Source organism: Alnus glutinosa, chromosome 7, assembly GCF_958979055.1.
Source record: "Alnus glutinosa chromosome 7, dhAlnGlut1.1, whole genome shotgun sequence".
NCBI classification, from domain to species: Eukaryota; Viridiplantae; Streptophyta; class Magnoliopsida; order Fagales; family Betulaceae; genus Alnus; species Alnus glutinosa.
This window is the reverse complement of record NC_084892.1, coordinates 9,330,464-9,349,105: the sequence shown is the minus strand read 5'-3', so window position 1 is coordinate 9,349,105 and position 18,642 is coordinate 9,330,464. Positions and strand designations below refer to the sequence as shown.

The window sequence follows — 18,642 nt, the reverse complement described above, 5'->3', positions numbered from 1 at the left end:
CGGTCAAGTTTACTTCACGGATAGATTCTTGGTGTGCTAAACATCTATCATTTGCTGGAAGATTGCAATTGATTTCTTCTGTTCTTTTCAGCCTCCAAGTTTTCTGGTCTAATGTTTTCATCCTCCCTAAGGATGTGATTCGGTTACTTGAGCAAAAGCTTAACTGTTTCCTTTGGTATGGCAAAGATGAACATGCTAAGGGTAGTGATGAGTGCTATGCTTACTTTTGATTACATGCATACCTATAATTATCTATTTTTCAAGAGATCATGGGTTTTTCTAGTAATTGGTCGGTGGAGTCCAAAGAGTTTGAAATGGTGGTAGTGGGAGGGGAGTTAGGGGTCCGTATCAGGGAGAGTTGTAAGGGTAAGAATAGGTCAATCCTGTTAGATAGAGCTGAGTTAGCATGGCTGTTAAACAGCTTTGAGAATCTGGTTTGCGTGGAAGATTCTCGGGTGTTTTGGGATCAATCTCAGCACGGGTTCCCGCGGATCATTGCGTAGCGGCATTTTAACAGACATGGTGGATTCATGGTTATAGAAGAATTTAATGGTGATCGGAGGAAGGACTCGATCTTTATCCCGGAGGGAAGATCCGGCCAAGGATGGAATAGATTTCGCGCAGAATTATGCCTGGTCTCTGATTACTTCATAGTTGGTTTAAGAGCCACGGTGGGAGAACCGAAGTTTCATGCAGACATGAGAGGGAGTAGAAGTTTTGCAGAGGTGCTGGCGAAGACAACACCACCGATGGTTGCGCCTTTTGGTGATGTGTCCGGGCCAGTAGCTAGAGTGCCGAGATGGGTTAGAGAACGCTCGGAGGGGAATAAGTATTCCCAAAATCCGGCGAAGCGTGATGTATCTCTTCTGGCGAAGGGCTGTCAAGACTAGGAGTTTTTTTCGGCGAAGAAGTACAGAACAAAGGAGAAGAGAAACCATCCTTGGCTTCCAGCTACTCAGCAACGGTAGACGGTCTCGTCTGTGTTGCCGAGGACAGGTTCAGCGGCGTGTAAGATAGCTCCGGCTCCAGTAGGGCTATCTGCTATGATGGGAAAGAAGTCTGACACTAGGCATGGAGAAGCCTCAGCTACGTTGCTCCCTACAACAAGCATCAATCATGTTGGTGAAAGCCTCGATGTGGGCGCCTTCAAAGAGTCGTTAGAAAGGATTCAAACAGAAATCGGTTTTTGCCTAAAGGGTTTAGCCATGGTTGAAGGTGGTGGTATAGGTCGTGCCTTGTCCCCCAATTCTAGGGCCCGTGCAGTTTCTGCCATGGGCTTCAAAGTGACACGGCCCAAATCAAAAGTGCTAGCTATTTCCAAGTCAGCGCGGGCTTCTAAAGGCAAAGGCCCCTTGGTGTGTCCTGCTGACCGGCCCAAGGTGTTCATGGCTAAGGAGGGTCCATGATTTCGCTCCCCTTCGGAATCTTCGGGCTCAGGGGCTTCGCTTTCTCGGGTTGATCCACTTCCTGGCCTGGTCGACGGGATCTTCACACCAGGCGCCTCCTCCTCAAGGCCGGCACCTTCTCTGGTCCCAGCCGCCGGAAACCCGTCATCTGATGGCCAGACGCGAGCACCGGTGATGGATTCACCATCGCCGGTTCCTTTGGGGTTAGGAGTGTCGGCCGCTCGGGTGGATAAACCTCAGAGCCCAGTTGTTGGTGTTCCGACATCCTCTACTTCGGGCTTAGTTGCCGGTCTTCAACGAGGCCAACCCAATTTCCCGGACACGATCGTTTCACCCCGAGGCAGCACTGAGTTGACTGTGGTTTCTGAGCCAGTGCAGGTGTTGGAGGTCCCAAGTCAGAGGAAGGAAGGTGTGTTGAACGTAGGGTCCGGATCAGATTTGGAGAAGAGGTCCTTGGTGCAGTCAAAGCCGGATAGCCGTGAGCTTTCTGTAGTGTCTTCAGAGGCTGGTCTAGTTCAGGTGAAGGATTTTTCGGAACAATTACAGTTGAGAAATGTTATTATTGTGCCACGGGTGCTGTCAGGTACTAAGTTATGGCCTCAACCGTTGGTGGATACTGTGGTTGTTCCGTGCATTGACAGTGCTGGAGGGGAGGGATGTGATTGGAAGGGGGGCAGTTTTGGAGCTAGAATCATCTGGTCTGCAGGTTGAAGATGAGGGTGAGGCCTCTAGTGACAATACTCTCGGGGGTGCTGAATTGGTGGAGTTCAAGGTGGGTGAGGAGGCTGAAGATGTGGGTACTTCTCTCAATGCTTACTCTCCAGCCTCGGGGGGTTTGGGGCACTTTGATTGGGTTATTCAGTGTGCTAATGCGATTTATCCCATTTTAGGGATGTCATTTGCGGGTCAAAACTTGCAACTGTTAGCATTTCTGACTTGTCTTGAAGAGGAGCGCCGCATTGGAGACGGATGCACAAAGGGTAAGAGGGAGATTAAGAACTTGGAGAGCTCTATAAACTATGATGCCAAAGGCTCTTGCTCGAATAGCGGTAAAAGGAGGACAAGGGGGTCTATAGTAGTGCCATGAAGCCCAAGATTCTCTCTTGGAACGTGAGGGGGCTGAACAATAGGCGCAAACGCCTAAGGATTTGCAACTTGCTCAGAGATTGGAAAACAGATATTATTTGTCTCCAAGAAACAAAAGTTAAAGATTCGACTAGAAGATTTGTGAGAAGCTTATGGGGGTGCAATCATGTGGATTGGTGTTGTTTGGATTCTAGTGGGGCTTCAGGGGGTATCCTGATTATGTGGGATAAGAGGGTGGTGGAAAAGGTGGATGTGTGCGTGGGGGTTTACACGCTTGCAGTCTCCTTTAAGAATGTTGCAGATCTTGTTGAGTGGGGTTTTGCAGGTGTGTATGGTCCGAACTTCAGATGTGATAGGAGGGGGCTTTGGGATGAGTTGGCTGGGATCCTTAGTTGGTGGAACTTGCCTTGGTGTATTGGGGGTGATTTCAATATTACTAGGTTCCCTAGCGAAAGATCTGGAGATGGTAGTGTGTCTGCCATGAGGGATTTGTGTGATTTTATCTCTGAGCAGGGCCTTATGGATTTTCCTCTTGCTGGAGGATCTTATACTTGGTCAACCTCTTGTGATCCGCCTGTTTGGTCCATAATTGATCGTTTTCTTGTTTCTCCTGATTGGGAAGCTAGATTTCCTGTGGCTTCCCAGAAGAGGCTTACCCGCCTCTACTCTGACCATTTTCCTATCCTTCTCGATTGTGATCTCACTTTTGCAAGAGGTAGGCCGTTTAAGTTTGAGAATATGTGGCTTAAGGCGGATGGATTTGTGGGGTTGGTGAAACAGTGGTGGGATTCGTACTCTTTTCATGGCACTCCTAGTTTTGTGTTAGCTTGTAAGCTAAAGGCGCTCAAACAAAATTTGAAGACATGGAATGTAGAGGTTTTTGGTACCGTTGAGAGAAATAAGAGAAAGCTTTTAGAAGAGCTTCAGGTGTTTGATACTATCGAAGGCAGCATGGCTTTGGGTGAGGGGGAACTCCTAAAGAAGGTAGAGATTGTCAGTGAAATAGAGAGATGCTCTCTTTTGGAGGAGGTTAGTTGGAGGCAAAAGTCCAGGGTGACGTGGCTAAACGAAGGAGATAAATGTACTAAATTCTTCCATTCCATAGCCAATTCGAACAGAAGGTACAACTCTATTGATTCCTTATTGATTGGTGATTCTATTTCTTCTAATCCGGCTGAGATAGGTGAGCATGTAGTTCAGTTCTATCAAGATCTCTTCTCTGAGAAGCACAGATGGAGGCCTCGGTTGGATGATCTTTCCTTTGATGCTATTCTAGAGTCAGAAGCAAGTTGGTTGGAGAGAGCCTTTGAGGAGGAAGAGGTTAGGAAGGTAGTGTTTGCTATGAATGGTGACAAAGCGCCGGCTCCTGATGGTTTTACTATGGCTTTCTTCCAAGCTTGTTGGGAGGTTTTGTGCTTGGACATTATGAAGGTTTTTTCTGACTTTCATGCTAGAGAAGTGTTTGAGAAGAGTTTGAATGTTTCTTTTATTGCTCTTATTCCCAAGCTTCCTGGTGCTATCTCTCTCAATGATTTCCGGCCCATAAGCCTTGTGGGAGGTATCTACAAGATTATTGCTAAAGTTTTGGCTAACAGATTGAAGACGGTTTTGGAAAAGGTTATTTCCAAATCTTAGAGTGCCTTCATCAAAGGGAGGCAGATTCTCGATCCGATCCTTATTGCTAATGAGTGCATTAATAGTCGAATTAGATCAAGGGAGCCGGGCGTCATTTGCAAAATGGATTTGGAAAAAGCTTATAATCATGTTAATTGAGATTTTCTCTTGTATGTGTTGAGGAGATGCGGTTCCAGGGGCAAATGGTGTTCGTGGATAGATCGATGCATTTCTTCTGCGAAATTTTCGGTGCTAGTTAATGGATCGCTTAATGGCTTTTTCAGTAGTTCTCGAGGCTTGAGGCAAGGGGATCCTTTGTCTCCTCTTTTGTTTGTGTTTGTTATGGAGGCTTTGAGTCGTATGATCACAGCGGCAGTCAGTGGGGGTTTGTTGGATGGCTTTAAAGTGGGTAATGCTTCCTTCTCGCATCTTTTGTTTGCTGATGACACTTTGATTCTTTGTGATGTTAGCTCCTCTAAATTGCGGTATTTGCGGAGTCTCTTTCTCTTATTTGAGGCTGTTTCGGGGTTGAAGGTAAACTTGGCTAAATCCAGTCTTATTCCAGTGGGGGATGTTGTTCAAGTGGGAAGCTTAGCAGACATTTTAGGGTGTGAAGTTGCTTCTTTTCTAGTGAAGTATCTGGGTCTTCCTTTGGGGGCTTCCTACAAGTCCACTCATATTTGGGATGGAGTTATCGAGAAGGTTGAAAATCGGCTGGCTAGTTGGAAAATGTTATACCTCTCTAAGGGTGGAAGGGTGACTCTTATCAAGAGTACTCTCTCCAACTTACCTACTTACTACATGTCTCTGTTCCCTATTCCAATGTGTGTTGCTGCACCCATTGAGAAGCTACAATGAGATTTTCTTTGGGGGGGTATGAGAGTAGAATTTAAATACCATTTGGTGAGTTGGGCAAGGGTTTGTACCCCAATTTCAAAAAGGGGGCTTGGCATTAGGAGTTTGGTGTTGTTCAATCGTGCATTGTTAGGAAATTGGTTATGGCGTTTTGGCATGGAAAGAGATGCTCGGTGGAGAGTTGCGGTGGACTCCAAGTTTGGTAGTTTGTGGGGTGGGTGGTGCTCCCGTGAGTTTGCAGGGACTTTTGGAGTAGGGTTGTGGAAGTACATAAGGAAAGGATGAGAGACTTTTTCTAGATTTCTTAGATATGAGGTGGGGGATGGGAGTAGGACTAGATTTTGGCATGACTTGTGGTGCGGAGATACGGTTCTAAAAGAAGTGTTTCCTGATCTCTATGGTATTGCTTGGGTGAAGGATGCGTCAATGGCTGACAATATGGAGATTTTGGGCGGGTCCGTTCAGTGGAACGTGAGCTTTGTTAGAGAGGCGCATGATTGGGAAGTAGATGTTTTTGCCTCCTTCTTCTAGATTTTGCACTCTATCAAGGTGAACAGTTATCGGACAGACTACCTTAGATGGGTCTCCTCCAAGAAAGGTGTGTTCAGGGTTAAGTCTTATTTTGGTTCCTTGTCTTGTTTTGGAGGAACTCGGTTCCCTTGGAAGAGTGTGTGGCGGTCTCAGGCACCCCGAGGGCGGCTTTCTTCACATGGACTGCAGCTCTAGGTAGAATCCTTACTTTGGACAATCTCAGGAAGATGCACATAATCATTGTAGATAGATGCTGCCTATGCAAGCAAGATGGGGAATTAGTGGACCATATACTTCTGCATTGTGATGTGGCCTCCGCTCTGTGGAATAACATTTTTTCTCGCTTTGGTATTTCTTGGGTCATGCCTAAGAGTGTGCTAGACCTCCTTGCTTGTTGGTGGAAGTCTGGGAGTTCAAGGAGCGTTACAACATGGAAAATGGTGCCTATATGCATTTTTTGGTGTATTTGGAGAGAAAGAAACCTTAGGTGTTTTGAGAACCTAGAGAACTCCCTAGAGGAAGTGTTAGAGCTGTTTCTCCACACGCTGTATCTCTGGTCGATGGCTTTTTTGTACCCTTTATCCATCAGCTTTGCTGATTTTCTTGCTTATTTTTCCTTTTATAGTTAGGTGTTTCCTGTAGTATACTTTCAGTGTACGTAGGGGCGCCTTCCGCTTTCAATAAAACTAAATTTACTTATATAAAAAAAAAGGATGAACATGCTAAGGCTAAGGTCTCTTGGGAGAGAGTTTGTTTGCCAAAGAAGGAAGGTGGCTTGGGGTTTAAGAGGTTATATGTATGGAATCAATCAGCCATGTTGAAGCATGTGTGAAATCTTTTTGCTCAAGCTGGTTCCATTTGGGTAGCTTGGGTGAATGAGAATTGGTTGAGGGGGAGGAGCTTTTGGCAAATCTCAATTCCTCAATCTTGTTCATGGAGCTGGAAACAAATTCTTAAGCTAAGGGAGTTAGCTAAGAGGCTGTTGAGGTTCAAAGTGGGGGATGGAAGTTGTATTTTTTTTTATAGTTGGATGTTTGGCATCCGGATGGATGTTTGCTGGAAAAGTATGGCCATAGAGCAGTGTATGATGTAGGGAGCTCTCTTGGTGCCAAGTTATCCACTGTGATAAGGAATGGAGATTGGTTTTGGCCCTATGCTAGATTGGATAAGCTAGTGGAGCTGCAAAGTAAGCTTCCGGAGGTTGATATTGGGGAAGTTGATCTCCTTGTGTGGCATAGCAGAATAGGCAAGTATGCTTGTGTTGATACCTAAGATTTCTTAAGGACAAGGGCTCCTCAGGTGAAATGGTGGAGAGTAGTGTGGCACACGGTTGCTATTCCTAGGCACTTTTTTCTTTTGTGGTTGGTGTTCAAGGATACTTTGATAACCAAAGAAAATATGTGTAAGTGGAGGTACGAGGGTGATTGTTTGTGTCTTTCTTGCCGAGGTAGTATTGAAAACAGGGCTCATCTTTTATTCCAATGTGGTTTTAGTAAACGTATATGGAGAAGTCTTATGGTCCTCTGTTTGGAGCATCGTTCTTTGGAGACATGGGAAGAGATTACTTATTGGTGTATTACTAAATTGAGTAGAGACTGTTTTAAAACCAGATTGAGGATTCTGTGTTTGGGTGCTGCAGTCTATAATTTGTGGAGGCAGATGAATGCTTTGCTTCATAACAGTAATGTTTCTACTGAGGAAGCTTTACTGTCAAAGATTAAATGGAAAATTAGAGCAAGATTGTTGGTTAAAGGGAATTTCAAGAGGACAAAGGAGAATCTGAAGATTGCCCATCTTTGAAACCTTCATTTTTTATAGTCTTCTTGGTTGTTAGTTGTTGATTTTTTTTTAGGTGTTAGGCAGATTGTTGTTTGTCTGCCTTTGTTTCCTTGTTTGTTGTTGTAAGGGATTGCAGAGCTTATTGCTCGTTCTTGCTTGTGTGTAGATTGTAATAGTGGAATTGTGTTTCTGGTTGGTTGGTGCTATAAAGGTTTTTTTTTTTCATAAAAAAATAAAATAAAATTGTAATTTGACATTTAAAATTACGTGTTTTTAAAACAATACTTTATTGCTTGCGATTTTAAAAAGTAGATTTTCAGTGTCTTCAAATCATAATTACAAACAAACCATTTTATGCAATTTGGTTTGAAATCATAATTTTTGTCTATGAAATCGTAATACCAAACGTATTCTAAATCAACAATGACATCGACGATGAACAATGGGGTTGTGATGATTTAATTTATTTATTTTTTTAAAAAAAATTAGGTTGTTGACGTGGAGAGTGGAAATATATGGGGCTTAATATTGGTGATTGTTGAACAAACCAAAACAACAACGGGAAAAACAAGCAAATAACAAAATAAAAACAAAACTCCAAAAACCATTTTTAATTATAGTTTTTAGTTGTTTTTTTTCAATGGATCCTTCATCTACATCTTTTATTGATTTTTTAACAAACAATATATGGAATCTCAATTATATCATACAAAATTAAAAAAGAAAAAAAAAAAAAGAAAAAAAAGGGGGAAAAGTGGCCAAATCACTATCTCATCGAGCATGACTTAAAAGCCCCCGAGGGCCGGGGGGACAGGGGCGATCCAATTAAGGGGTGGTTGGATTATCCAATTGGCCTTGTTTTCTTTTTATAGAAAAAAGAAAATTTGATAAACTTCTTAAAATATAATAAAAAAAATTTACATGATTTTTTTTTAAGAAATTAATAAACAAATTTAATTGAAAAGGATAATGGAACTTGCAAGTTGCAAGCACTAATGTATAGCCTTATATTTGCTTTAATCTTAATGTCATTCTGTCATTTTCTTAGTTACCATGTCTTTAGGATTTCTGATTTTAGCTTTGTGGCTTATAGCATGGCATGAGCTTGCATCAAATACCGAAGGAAATTGAAAGATATTGAATAGAAATGATTTGGAAGGATTTTTCCAATAGGGTGCATGGAAATTTACGAGGACAAAGAGAAACGAATTTGTCAAAATAAAAATTGAGAAAAACTTTCTGACCCCATTCCATATTTATAGAATGCAAAGTAACTCTTCACCTAGTCCAGTTATGGAATCTGCAGAATGTGGTTTAATTTTCTGCTTGTATTGTTGAGTTGTCTGCAGTCTTTGTTAGGCTGTCTATTTTGTTGGTTCTGTGTTAGGTTGCTAGGGCCAGCTAGGCAGTGTGTTTTGTTTTTGCTGCAGTCCAATGAAACCTGCAGTTTGTTTGGTTGTAACTTGTAAGGGCTTTGAGGGTGGCTGTTTCTAGCTTTTCTTTGCCCTTTGGTTAGTTTGAACGGGTTAAACAGGTCATGCCGACCCGATATGACCCGTTATGCTAAATGGGTTTCACGGGTCATGTCGGGTGGCCTGTGAAATAGCCGTGTCGTGTCGTGTTTGGAGCCCCGACCCGTTAACATAAAACGGGTCGTGTCTGGATCTAGCCTAAACGGGTCGCGGGTCTTAACGAGTCGTGTCGGGTACCCGTTTTGCTAGCCCTAGTTGAAAGGGATTGCAGAGCTTATTGCTCGTTCTTGCCTGTGTGTAGATTGTAATAGTGGGATTGTGTTTCTGGTTGGTTGGTGCTATAAAGGTTTTTTTTTTTTTTCATAAAAAATAAAATAAAATTATAATTTGACATTTAAAATTACGTGTTTTCAAAACAATAATTTATTGCTTGCGATTTTAAAAAGTAGATTTTCAGTGTCTTCAAATTATAATTACAAACAAACCATTTTATGCAATTTGGTTTGAAGTCATAATTTTTGTCTATAAAATCATAATACCAAACGTATTCTAAATCAACAATGACATCAACGATGAACAATGGGGTTGTGATGATTTAATTAATTAATTTTTTTAAAAAAAATTACGTTGTTGACGTGGAGAGTGGAAAATATGGGGCTTAATATTGGTGATTGTTGAACGAGAAATGATCCATACACTCATTTCTCACAACAGCCCCACAACAAGCTGACGTGGCTAGTAATATTTCTCATCGAACATGACTTAAAAGGGCCGGGGGACAGGGGCGATCCAATTAAGGGGTGGTCGGATTATCCAATTGGCCTTGTTTTCTTCTTTTAGAAAAAAGAAAATTTGATAAACTTCTTAAAATATTTTAAGAAATTAATAAACAAATTTAATTGAAAAGGATAATGGAACTTGCAAGTTGCAAGCACTAATGTATAGCCTGATAGCCACAATTATTATCCTATGCTATAATCAGTGGATTTTTTTTAGCGTCAATTTCTCTCTCTCTCTCTCTTCAGCTAAACAACCTGGACATGGCGTCTCCTCCATTTTTGAACAAAGAAAATCCCGGAGCCTCTGATCGTTTGGTCAGACCTTTTTCTTCTTCTTTTTCTTCACGACGACTCTGCTCACCGCTCTCAATCTAAACAGGCCCATTTCCTTCATTTTTCATTTCTCTCCCATTTCCGCATTTTCACCATTCATTTACAATAACTTTTTTTTCTTTCTTCTTCTTTCCATTTTATAATCGCAAACTCTACAATTTATTTCGTACTATTTTTCATTATTTTCATTCTTCTGCCTGACCATTTTGTGGTAATTATAATTATTTTCTTGCAGATTTTCTCTTTATTCTTTGAAATTCGAGATCTACCACACTTTTTTTTTTTTTTTTCCTGATATCTCATTTCATTTAGCAATTCTTGTAATTATTTGTGGTAATTGTAGTGAAATTCTTGAAAATTTCGAGAATCTACGAGTTGGATTCCTAAGGAGGATTAGCTTAGGGTGGGTGCAATCAGGTTTCCAAAGTTTCATGCCTTTAGGAGCGAAAAAGAAAAAAACGCGTAGAGTTAGAGTTAGGGTTAGGGTTTTGTTCGAGGTCTCTGATCAGTGCGATCGCACACACAGCTGGAGCTTCTTGAATTCTTTTAGCGATAATTGATCTGATCAATTAGGATGTTGGGGATTCAGAAGGGGAAGATCAATTAGCATATTTTGATGGGGAACACATGTGTAGGTCCAAGTCTCAGTGCTAATGGATTCTTCCAATCTGTTAGTGATGCGGTTTGGCGAAGCCGGCCACCGGAGGGCCAGCTTCCCCCACCCAGTGCCGAAATGAGCACCAAAAGCGGTGCGGATTCCCCTGAAGGTTCAAATGCTCCCAAAGTTTCCGATCCTCCAATGCCAGTTCAAGTTTCCGATCCTCCAATGCCAGTTCAAGGTCCTGATCCTCCAATGCCAGTTCAGAGCACACCGCCTGAGCCGGTGAAGATTGCTGCCAATGAGCAAGTTCAACCCAAAGAACCCGAGAAACCCATTAAGCCGGAGGTGAAAGAGGAGGGGAATAAGGCTGAGAATGCTGGGAAACCCAAGAAACCCACCCATATAAAGAGGTTGTCAAGTGCGGGGCTTCAAATGGAATCGGTGTTAGGGAGGAAAACAGATAATTTGAAGGAGAAGTATACATTGGGGCGGAAGCTGGGACAAGGGCAGTTTGGGACGACGTTTTTGTGCTTGGAGAAAGGGTCTAACAAACAGTTTGCTTGTAAATCTATCGCCAAGAGGAAACTGACCACGCAAGAGGATGTGGAGGATGTTAGGAGGGAGATTCACATAATGCACCACTTGGCGGGTCATCCCCATGTGATACAAATCGTGGGTGCTTATGAGGATGCTGTTGCCGTTCATGTTGTTATGGAACTTTGTGCGGGTGGGGAGCTTTTTGATAGGATTATACAGAGGGGGCATTATACGGAGAGAAAAGCGGCTGAGCTTGCAAGGATTATAGTTGGTGTTGTGGAAGCGTGCCATTCTTTGGGTGTTATGCATCGGGACTTGAAGCCAGAGAATTTTCTCTTTGTCGACCAGGAAGAGGAGTCGCCACTTAAAACAATAGACTTTGGGCTTTCGGTGTTCTTTCGGCCAGGTACATTCTTGATTGGTTATATTATCCTTGTGTAGGTAATTATATTATCAAATTCGGAATTCAGAGCTTTCTCGTACTATTGATTGTTGCTTGGCCTTGGCCCTACTGTCATGCACAAACAGCTGGTGTATGAATGTATAGTGAGGTTGATGTTTGCAGTTTTCTTTATTGGTAAAATTCTCTTCTTTAAATTTGCATATGTCAAGGTGACTTTCACGACTATATGCCTATTGTCTTCATAATTCAAGTAATTGATTAAAAAACGTTTTAATGTCGATCTGACTTTGTATACTTATACTGTGCATGCGGAAGTAACTTAAAATCCTCATATTGGCATGCAATAGTTAACAACAATAGTAAGTACATGCTGTAAACCATTTAAGGATTAGAACTCTTACTGATATGTAAGTTAAAACGTGCCTTTCCAAACGTATGACATGTAGACTTCTTGTTTTATAAGGTTTCTATTTATGCTGCCATCTTAGCTTAGCTGGTAGAATGCATGGATATTGATCTATAAAATAGAAATTTACTCCATTTCTCAATTAGTTGACTACGCCAAATGATATTTTGATTTCCTATTTGCATGTTAGTATGTCTTATATTGTCAATATTCCCCTTTGAAAGTGATATATTTAGCTCGTATAGTCTTGCAATTGGTTGTGTTTAGTTTGAACTTAGTTTACATTCATTGCCTTTTCTCCTCACTCCTTTAGATTTAGTCCTTGTCTATGTCTGATCTAGATAATTTAATTCATCCTCCAGGTGAAACTTTCACGGATGTGGTTGGAAGCCCTTATTATGTGGCCCCAGAAGTGTTGCGGAAGCATTATGGTCCAGAATGTGATGTTTGGAGTGCCGGAGTGATAATTTACATCTTACTAAGCGGTGTCCCTCCGTTCTGGGATGGTGAGAATCTCATGTTTCAAATCTTTCTCCTCATGATGTGCATTTAATCGGCATAGGTCAATTGCATCTAATTTCTCGGTTCTCTATGTTATGTTATATATCAGAAACGGAGCAAGGAATTTTTGAGCAAGTCCTAAAAGGCGAACTTGACTTTGTATCAGAACCATGGCCTAGTATATCAGAAAGTGCAAAGGATCTGGTTCGAAGGATGCTTGTAAGAGATCCAAAAAAGCGACTTACAGCCCATGAAGTTCTTCGTGAGTATAAATGACTCAATGACTTGATCGTTTATTATGTTATCCTTGGACATAATTATCGAACTGTTTATTACTTTGTTAGAGATGCCTAATTAGTAGCTCGTCATATTAAATTAACGATGCAGTTATGCTGTATGGTATTATTTTGGATTTGCTATTTGAGTACCTTGGATAATATTGTTGTTTTTGTTGCAAAGTAGCAGCAAACATGCATCTGTCTTAAGTAATTTAGCAAATGTATTTTGGCTGAAAATAGAAAAATTATGATGTTGTGGCCCAAGGGTGCCCATGCCAACATCATGTTGTTATGAAGTTCTGGTTGGCAACATTGGATTATAGGAAGTTGTTGGCTTAATTGATAGTTATTTAGGGAAGGCTTATTTGTATCGGTATTATTACGTATCCAAAAAAAAAAAAAAAAAAAAAAACAAAATGGTTTCAATTGTCTCTGTTTATGGAGATACAAAAATTGATAAACTTCAAGTGCTTCAGACACATATTTGTAACTTGCCTAATGATTTTGCTGTTGCGAAAGCTTGATCTGAGTGGGGAGAAAGTGATGGTTATTGTAGTACAAGGCAGTAAAATAATAAAAGTAATAAGGCATGGAGTTAAATTGGTGGTGTAAAGAATCATGAAAATTAGAGCGTTGAGCCTGATTAAATTATGGAAAGAGGATTCATTAACTAAATAACACTTTCTATCTTCTTCTTTTTTTAAATCTTTTGATGGGGTTGCTTGTGAGCATGAGGACTGCAGTGGAAGGATAAGGCATGGAAGTGAACTAAATATAAAGTATCAACTGATACCTGCACAGTTAGTTGCTTAGCAAAATGAAAATGACAAAGCACATTTTTTGTGCTCTATTTTTTTAATGTTCAGAAATCATGCTTCATTTTGATGCTTGAGGACTGGCTATGTCAAACTGGTGGAGTGTCTTTGATAAATCAATTGGTCAATAACTAAATACCGCTGAGAATTGCACACTTGAGTAGTGGATGATGAGATTTTGGTCTTTGGGGGCACCCATCTGAATTTTCTTTGGGGGCCATGCGAATTTATAGATGGAAATATGGGAACTGGCCAAATCTTTTTAATAATTTCTTTGTAGGTGGGCACCACACGCACCAGTAAGGGATTGAAACCGTGAGGCTGTGTTTTTTGTTTTTTTTGTTTATTTATTTTATTTATTTTTTAATTAAGTGCATTTTGTTTCTCAAGATTGAATGTTGATTTTTGTTTTCTCATTGAATGTCACATTGCAAGACGGCAGCAGACAGCACATACATCAGCCGTTCCTCTATTTCAAGATCCTTCTCTGCCCAGTTCCTACTATTCTATATTCTTGAAACAAAAAGTCTTTGTAATGCTTTCAGGATGTGCTTTTAATTTGTCATGAAGAAATGGTGAAACTAGTGATAGTCATCATACTACATCTCCTTGTGGAACTTAGTGGGGCATGATGAATGAAACCATCATCATTTGAACCTTAAGAGCTTTAGTGTTCCTCCACTTGAAACTTTGTAATATCTTCTAAAATAAGGTTGAAGTAACGACCACCTAGGTGTTAAGAAGCGTATGCAAGAACTTACACTAGTTAATAAGTAGTCCCATATACTGTAACAGAATCCTTGCCCTCCTAAATTACATCTGTTCTAGCTTGGATAGCTCATGATAGGATGGCTCACAAATTTTCAATTTACAAAATATAGGGGTAAAAAAAGTATTAATCAAAAGGCCAGCCCAACATATTCTAAATATATATTGTCTGAGGATATATGACTAATTTACTTGTCAAGCAATAAATAATATTACGAAAGAAAAAAGAATCTAAGTCAAAGAGCTGCTGGTCTTAACACCAGTTAATTATTTAAACCATTTGACTCACTTGCACCTGTTTGTTTTCGGGATTTCTACTCTCTTAAGACGTGCTTTTGTTCCTCTGCAGGCCACCCATGGGTTCAGGTCGATGGTGCTGCTCCTGATAAGCCTCTTGATTCTGCTGTTCTAAGTCGCTTGAAGCAATTCTCTGCCATGAACAAGCTCAAGAAAATTGTCATCAGAGTGAGTACTTCTTATCCTTCAGCCCTAAAATTTAGGGATGGCACATGTCAGACACGGGAATGTTGGAATGTTGTTTCATTTAAAATGCCCGAAGAAGTGCTGTTTCATTCTGAATATGCTGTATCACAAAATACAAGCATATGGTACTTAATGATTAAGGCATCTTGGTTGTCATGAAATTATCTGGAGTGCGAAGTGCAAATATGTATATATATAAATATTTATGGCTGTTCATGGCATCTGAAACATTTGTTCTGGTGACCATATCTTGTTAAGGTATGATATGATTTCTATTTATTTTGTAGGTCATTGCTGAAAGTTTGTCTGAAGAGGAAATTGCAGGTTTGAAAGAAATGTTCAAGATGATAGACACAGATAACAGTGGACAAATCACCCTTGAGGAACTGAAAAACGGCTTGGAAAGAGTGGGAGCTATTCTCAAGGATTCTGAGATTAGTGGACTAATGCAAGCAGTAAGCACTATTTTGATATGCACATTGAGAGTTTTTGGTGCCCATGTAAACCATGACTCCCCCTCCCCCCAGGTGTCTGTTGTTAAACCAGTTGTCGCCGGGGTTGCAAAGCATCACAGTTCCTTACTCTGTTCAAATTGAGTTGTTCTAGCTGTCGATGGCCAAAATTAGAATAAATGTCCTAGGTGGGCTTGAATGAGTATTTGGATTACTAAGACCAAGCTTAATCATACGTACATAGAATGCTTTCTTAGCAGTTTTAGTATCAACTCTTCTATTTTGTTTGATGAAAATTCCCTTTTCTTCTAAAAAAATTCAGGCAGATATTGACAACAGTGGTACCATAGACTATGGCGAGTTCATAGCAGCAATGCTCCATCTAAACCAGGTTCAGAGGGAGGATCATTTGTATGCAGCCTTTTCATACTTTGACAAAGATGGGAGTGGATACATCACTCCAGATGAACTACAACAGGCCTGTGAGCAGTTTGGCTTAGAAGATGTTCACCTAGAAGATATAATACGTGAAGTTGACCAGGATAATGTAAGTGTGACTTCCATATGAATTGCATGTACCATTTTAGTAGTTTATCGTATTTCTCTGTGATTTACTCTTTGCATTCTTTACAGGATGGGCGCATTGATTACAGTGAGTTCGTGGCTATGATGCAAGACACTGGTTTTGGAAAGAAGGGGTTGCAAAATAACATGAGCATTGCAAAACATTTAAGAGTTAATATCTGATCCCGGAATTGAATGACAAATCAACAAAAGAATTGATAGTTAATATATATTTTCTAGCTAATATTTTGCTCTTTCGTAGCTTAACAAAATTTGAAGCGCATAGTGTTGTAAAGATCAACCAGCCTTCAGGCTTCAGAGTGGGAGAGGGTGAGTCTTTTGCTCATTTATAGTGTTTTCTTGTATTTTCCTTTCAGTTTTCCGTTGATAATATTATATTGGAATAGTTTGATTATTTTTAATTTGTAGAACCTTGTTACTACTTGAGAGTTGAGGGACCTCACAAAGGATCCAACATGTGAATTTATCCTAAATTATTCGACTCCACAAAGAATAGAGCAAGCAATACTTTCATGTTATTTTATGTTAAATTGCGCTAGCTTTTGGGCCCTAGTCCTAGACAAAAGACATTTCCTTCCTTTCCTTTCCTTTCATTTCATTTACTCACCAAATGACACTTGCTGCGTGTCCCTAACAACAGCTTTGTCAAGCATGCATTAACTATATCTATCTATATGTTTCGTTGTGTTCAATATTTTAGAGCTACTCTTTAAGGCTGCCGTGTCCAACACGAGTCCAGAGTCCAGAGTCTACGAGATTTGTTCGAAGCCGCGTCTGACATGCTGGAACGGTATCTGTATGTAACCAAATTGGATGCCAGCCAATTTTCTAAATAGAGTTGTGTTATGCCTTTTACTCTTACTCCTCTTTTAGACATGGGCATTAGGAGATAGTCTCTAAGTTTGCTCAAATTTCATTGTTGGAGTAGGCTGATGATTCTCGTACATCATCTTGGTGTCTACATCAATCAAGCGTACATCATACATGAGACTCACACCCAATGTGTCTTGGTGTACATCAAGTGTATATCAAGTGTATAAAACATCTCGTTGGAGTATCCCTATAATTTTAAGAGATATGTTACGCATACATTTTTTTTTCTAAATCAACTATTAGATCTGTAAGGCCTATATGTGAGTCATTGTGGGTTCTACATATTCAATGGTTAGTTTAAAAAAGAAATGTGTGGGAGATGTACAAAAAAATATAAAAAATCATTTCTCCAATCTTAATCGTTTATATTAATTAATGCCTCATATTATCTCAACCTTGTTAAACGATCCTCAAAATGAAGCTTTTTAAGGTTTTTTTAAAAAATCCTAGGGCATGGTAGAGAGCATCGTCCCTCTCTCAAAATTAGCTTTTTAATTAATGGCTTATCTCAGCTTGAGCTCGTTTAAATAAAAAAAAAAAAAATTTAAAGGCCCTAGTCGAGTTGAACTCAGCTAAGAAACCCAATCGAGTCGTCGTTAAGTACTTTATCAAAGTTAAAAATAATAATAAAAAAGCAATTTATATAATAAAAATTCTATAAATTTATTCATTATTAATATTCTACCAATTACAAGAATAATCTAAAAAAAAAAAATGGAAAAAAGAAGCTTACATTACAAATAAAATAAAAATATAGAAAATTACGTAATTGAATAAAATACAAATGAAAAAAAAATGAGGAATGCTAGACATCCAAACACTTATTTCTAGAATTTAGTTCCAAACTGATGTGTCACAATCCCATGAGATCTATCATTTTGGGAAGTGTGCCACAATCTCATAGGATTGTGACACATCAGTTTGGAACCAAATTCTGGAAAAAAGTGTTGGGATGTCTAGCATTTCTCAAAAAAAATTGTTATGTATTTTTACTCCCTTACACTATTTACTTACATTTTTTTAACATTGATAAACATGTCAAGATTTGTTTAATAAATGACATAAAATTTGTTAAAAAGCCATAGTAGGGAACAAAGTGCATTACCTCAACCTCTTGAATTAATTATCCAGATAAATTGTCCAACAAAAAGCCCCAAAAAATGATAGTGGTATCAATTCAAAGTACAATATCATATTACATAACTTTGACTTTACAACATCTTGAATCATGGTAAGACAACTTCCACCAATGATGGTTCTTCATTTTTTTTTATTTTTTATTTTATTTTTTCATGAAGTGCTCGGTGCCAATCTGCCCCTCAGAATAGCATTGGATTGTCCGTTGACAAAGATACCCAATATGGATTGGATCGATGACTCTACCACCAACACTAAATGTCAATTTTGAAGCAACTATGGTGATAGAAACTACTAATATGTTCGGTGCCATCTTAGGCAAGATGCGGTACTTGAGATTATTAATTTTCCACCATTATAAAGCCTCAAACCCCATATCCATACTTGTACTCTCCTCAAATATGTAAACACCCTTTTCCGGACAGAGGGGTAGCTATGTTTAAGCTTGGGTCTATGGCACACCAAGCTTTTTGAAAATCCTTATAAGTATGTTACTTTTAATACTCTGGCAACTCCAAGGTATTTGGCAACTCAAGTATTCCACAACCTTAATCTTAAAAAGTTGAGAGACTTTTAGAGAGAGGGGGTCCCGAGAGTTTTCTAGAGAGAGAGAGAGTTCAAGAAAGAGTTTGGGAGTTCTTGGGGGGGGGGGGGGGGGGGCGCTCCACGCCTCCCTCCTCGCCCTTCTAGGGTTGGGAAGGTTTCTTGTTCCTTCCTGGTTAGATTCAGTGGAGTTTAGGTGTCTCCTAACCATTAGGGCAGTTGAGTTTTGTTCCCCCCGGATTAGATCCGGTGGTGGTTGATGTTCCCTAGCAGAAGACTTCATAGGATTTGAGTTAGGGAGCGACTTTTTGGTGTGTTTCCGGCGAAGTTTTTGACTGTGATTTTTTTGCTTTTCTTTGGAGTCAAATCCGTTTACTTCGGTTGGATTTTCGAAGACATGCGCCT

General features: G+C 39.9%; 1 protein-coding gene across 2 annotated transcripts; it reads left to right on the top strand.

The window, feature by feature from the left end:
- Positions 1 to 9,711: 9,711 nt before the first annotated feature.
- On the top strand, positions 9,712 to 16,783 carry LOC133872202 (calcium-dependent protein kinase 20-like). 2 transcript variants are annotated; one of them, XR_009900991.1, is made up of 9 exons: positions 9,712 to 11,399; positions 12,165 to 12,308; positions 12,413 to 12,565; positions 14,514 to 14,629; positions 14,935 to 15,102; positions 15,422 to 15,646; positions 15,733 to 15,834; positions 15,926 to 15,993; positions 16,385 to 16,783. XR_009900991.1 is itself a non-coding variant. In XM_062309647.1 (8 exons), the coding sequence occupies exons 1-8, from the start codon at positions 10,472 to 10,474 to the stop codon at positions 15,938 to 15,940; spliced, it is 1,851 nt and encodes a 616-aa protein (XP_062165631.1). In that variant the 5' UTR covers positions 9,712 to 10,471; the 3' UTR covers positions 15,941 to 16,202. The 2 variants fall into 2 exon arrangements, 1 of the variants encoding a protein (XP_062165631.1); XM_062309647.1 differs by lacking the exon at positions 16,385 to 16,783 and having other exon boundaries at positions 15,926 to 16,202.
- Positions 16,784 to 18,642: the final 1,859 nt, after the last annotated feature.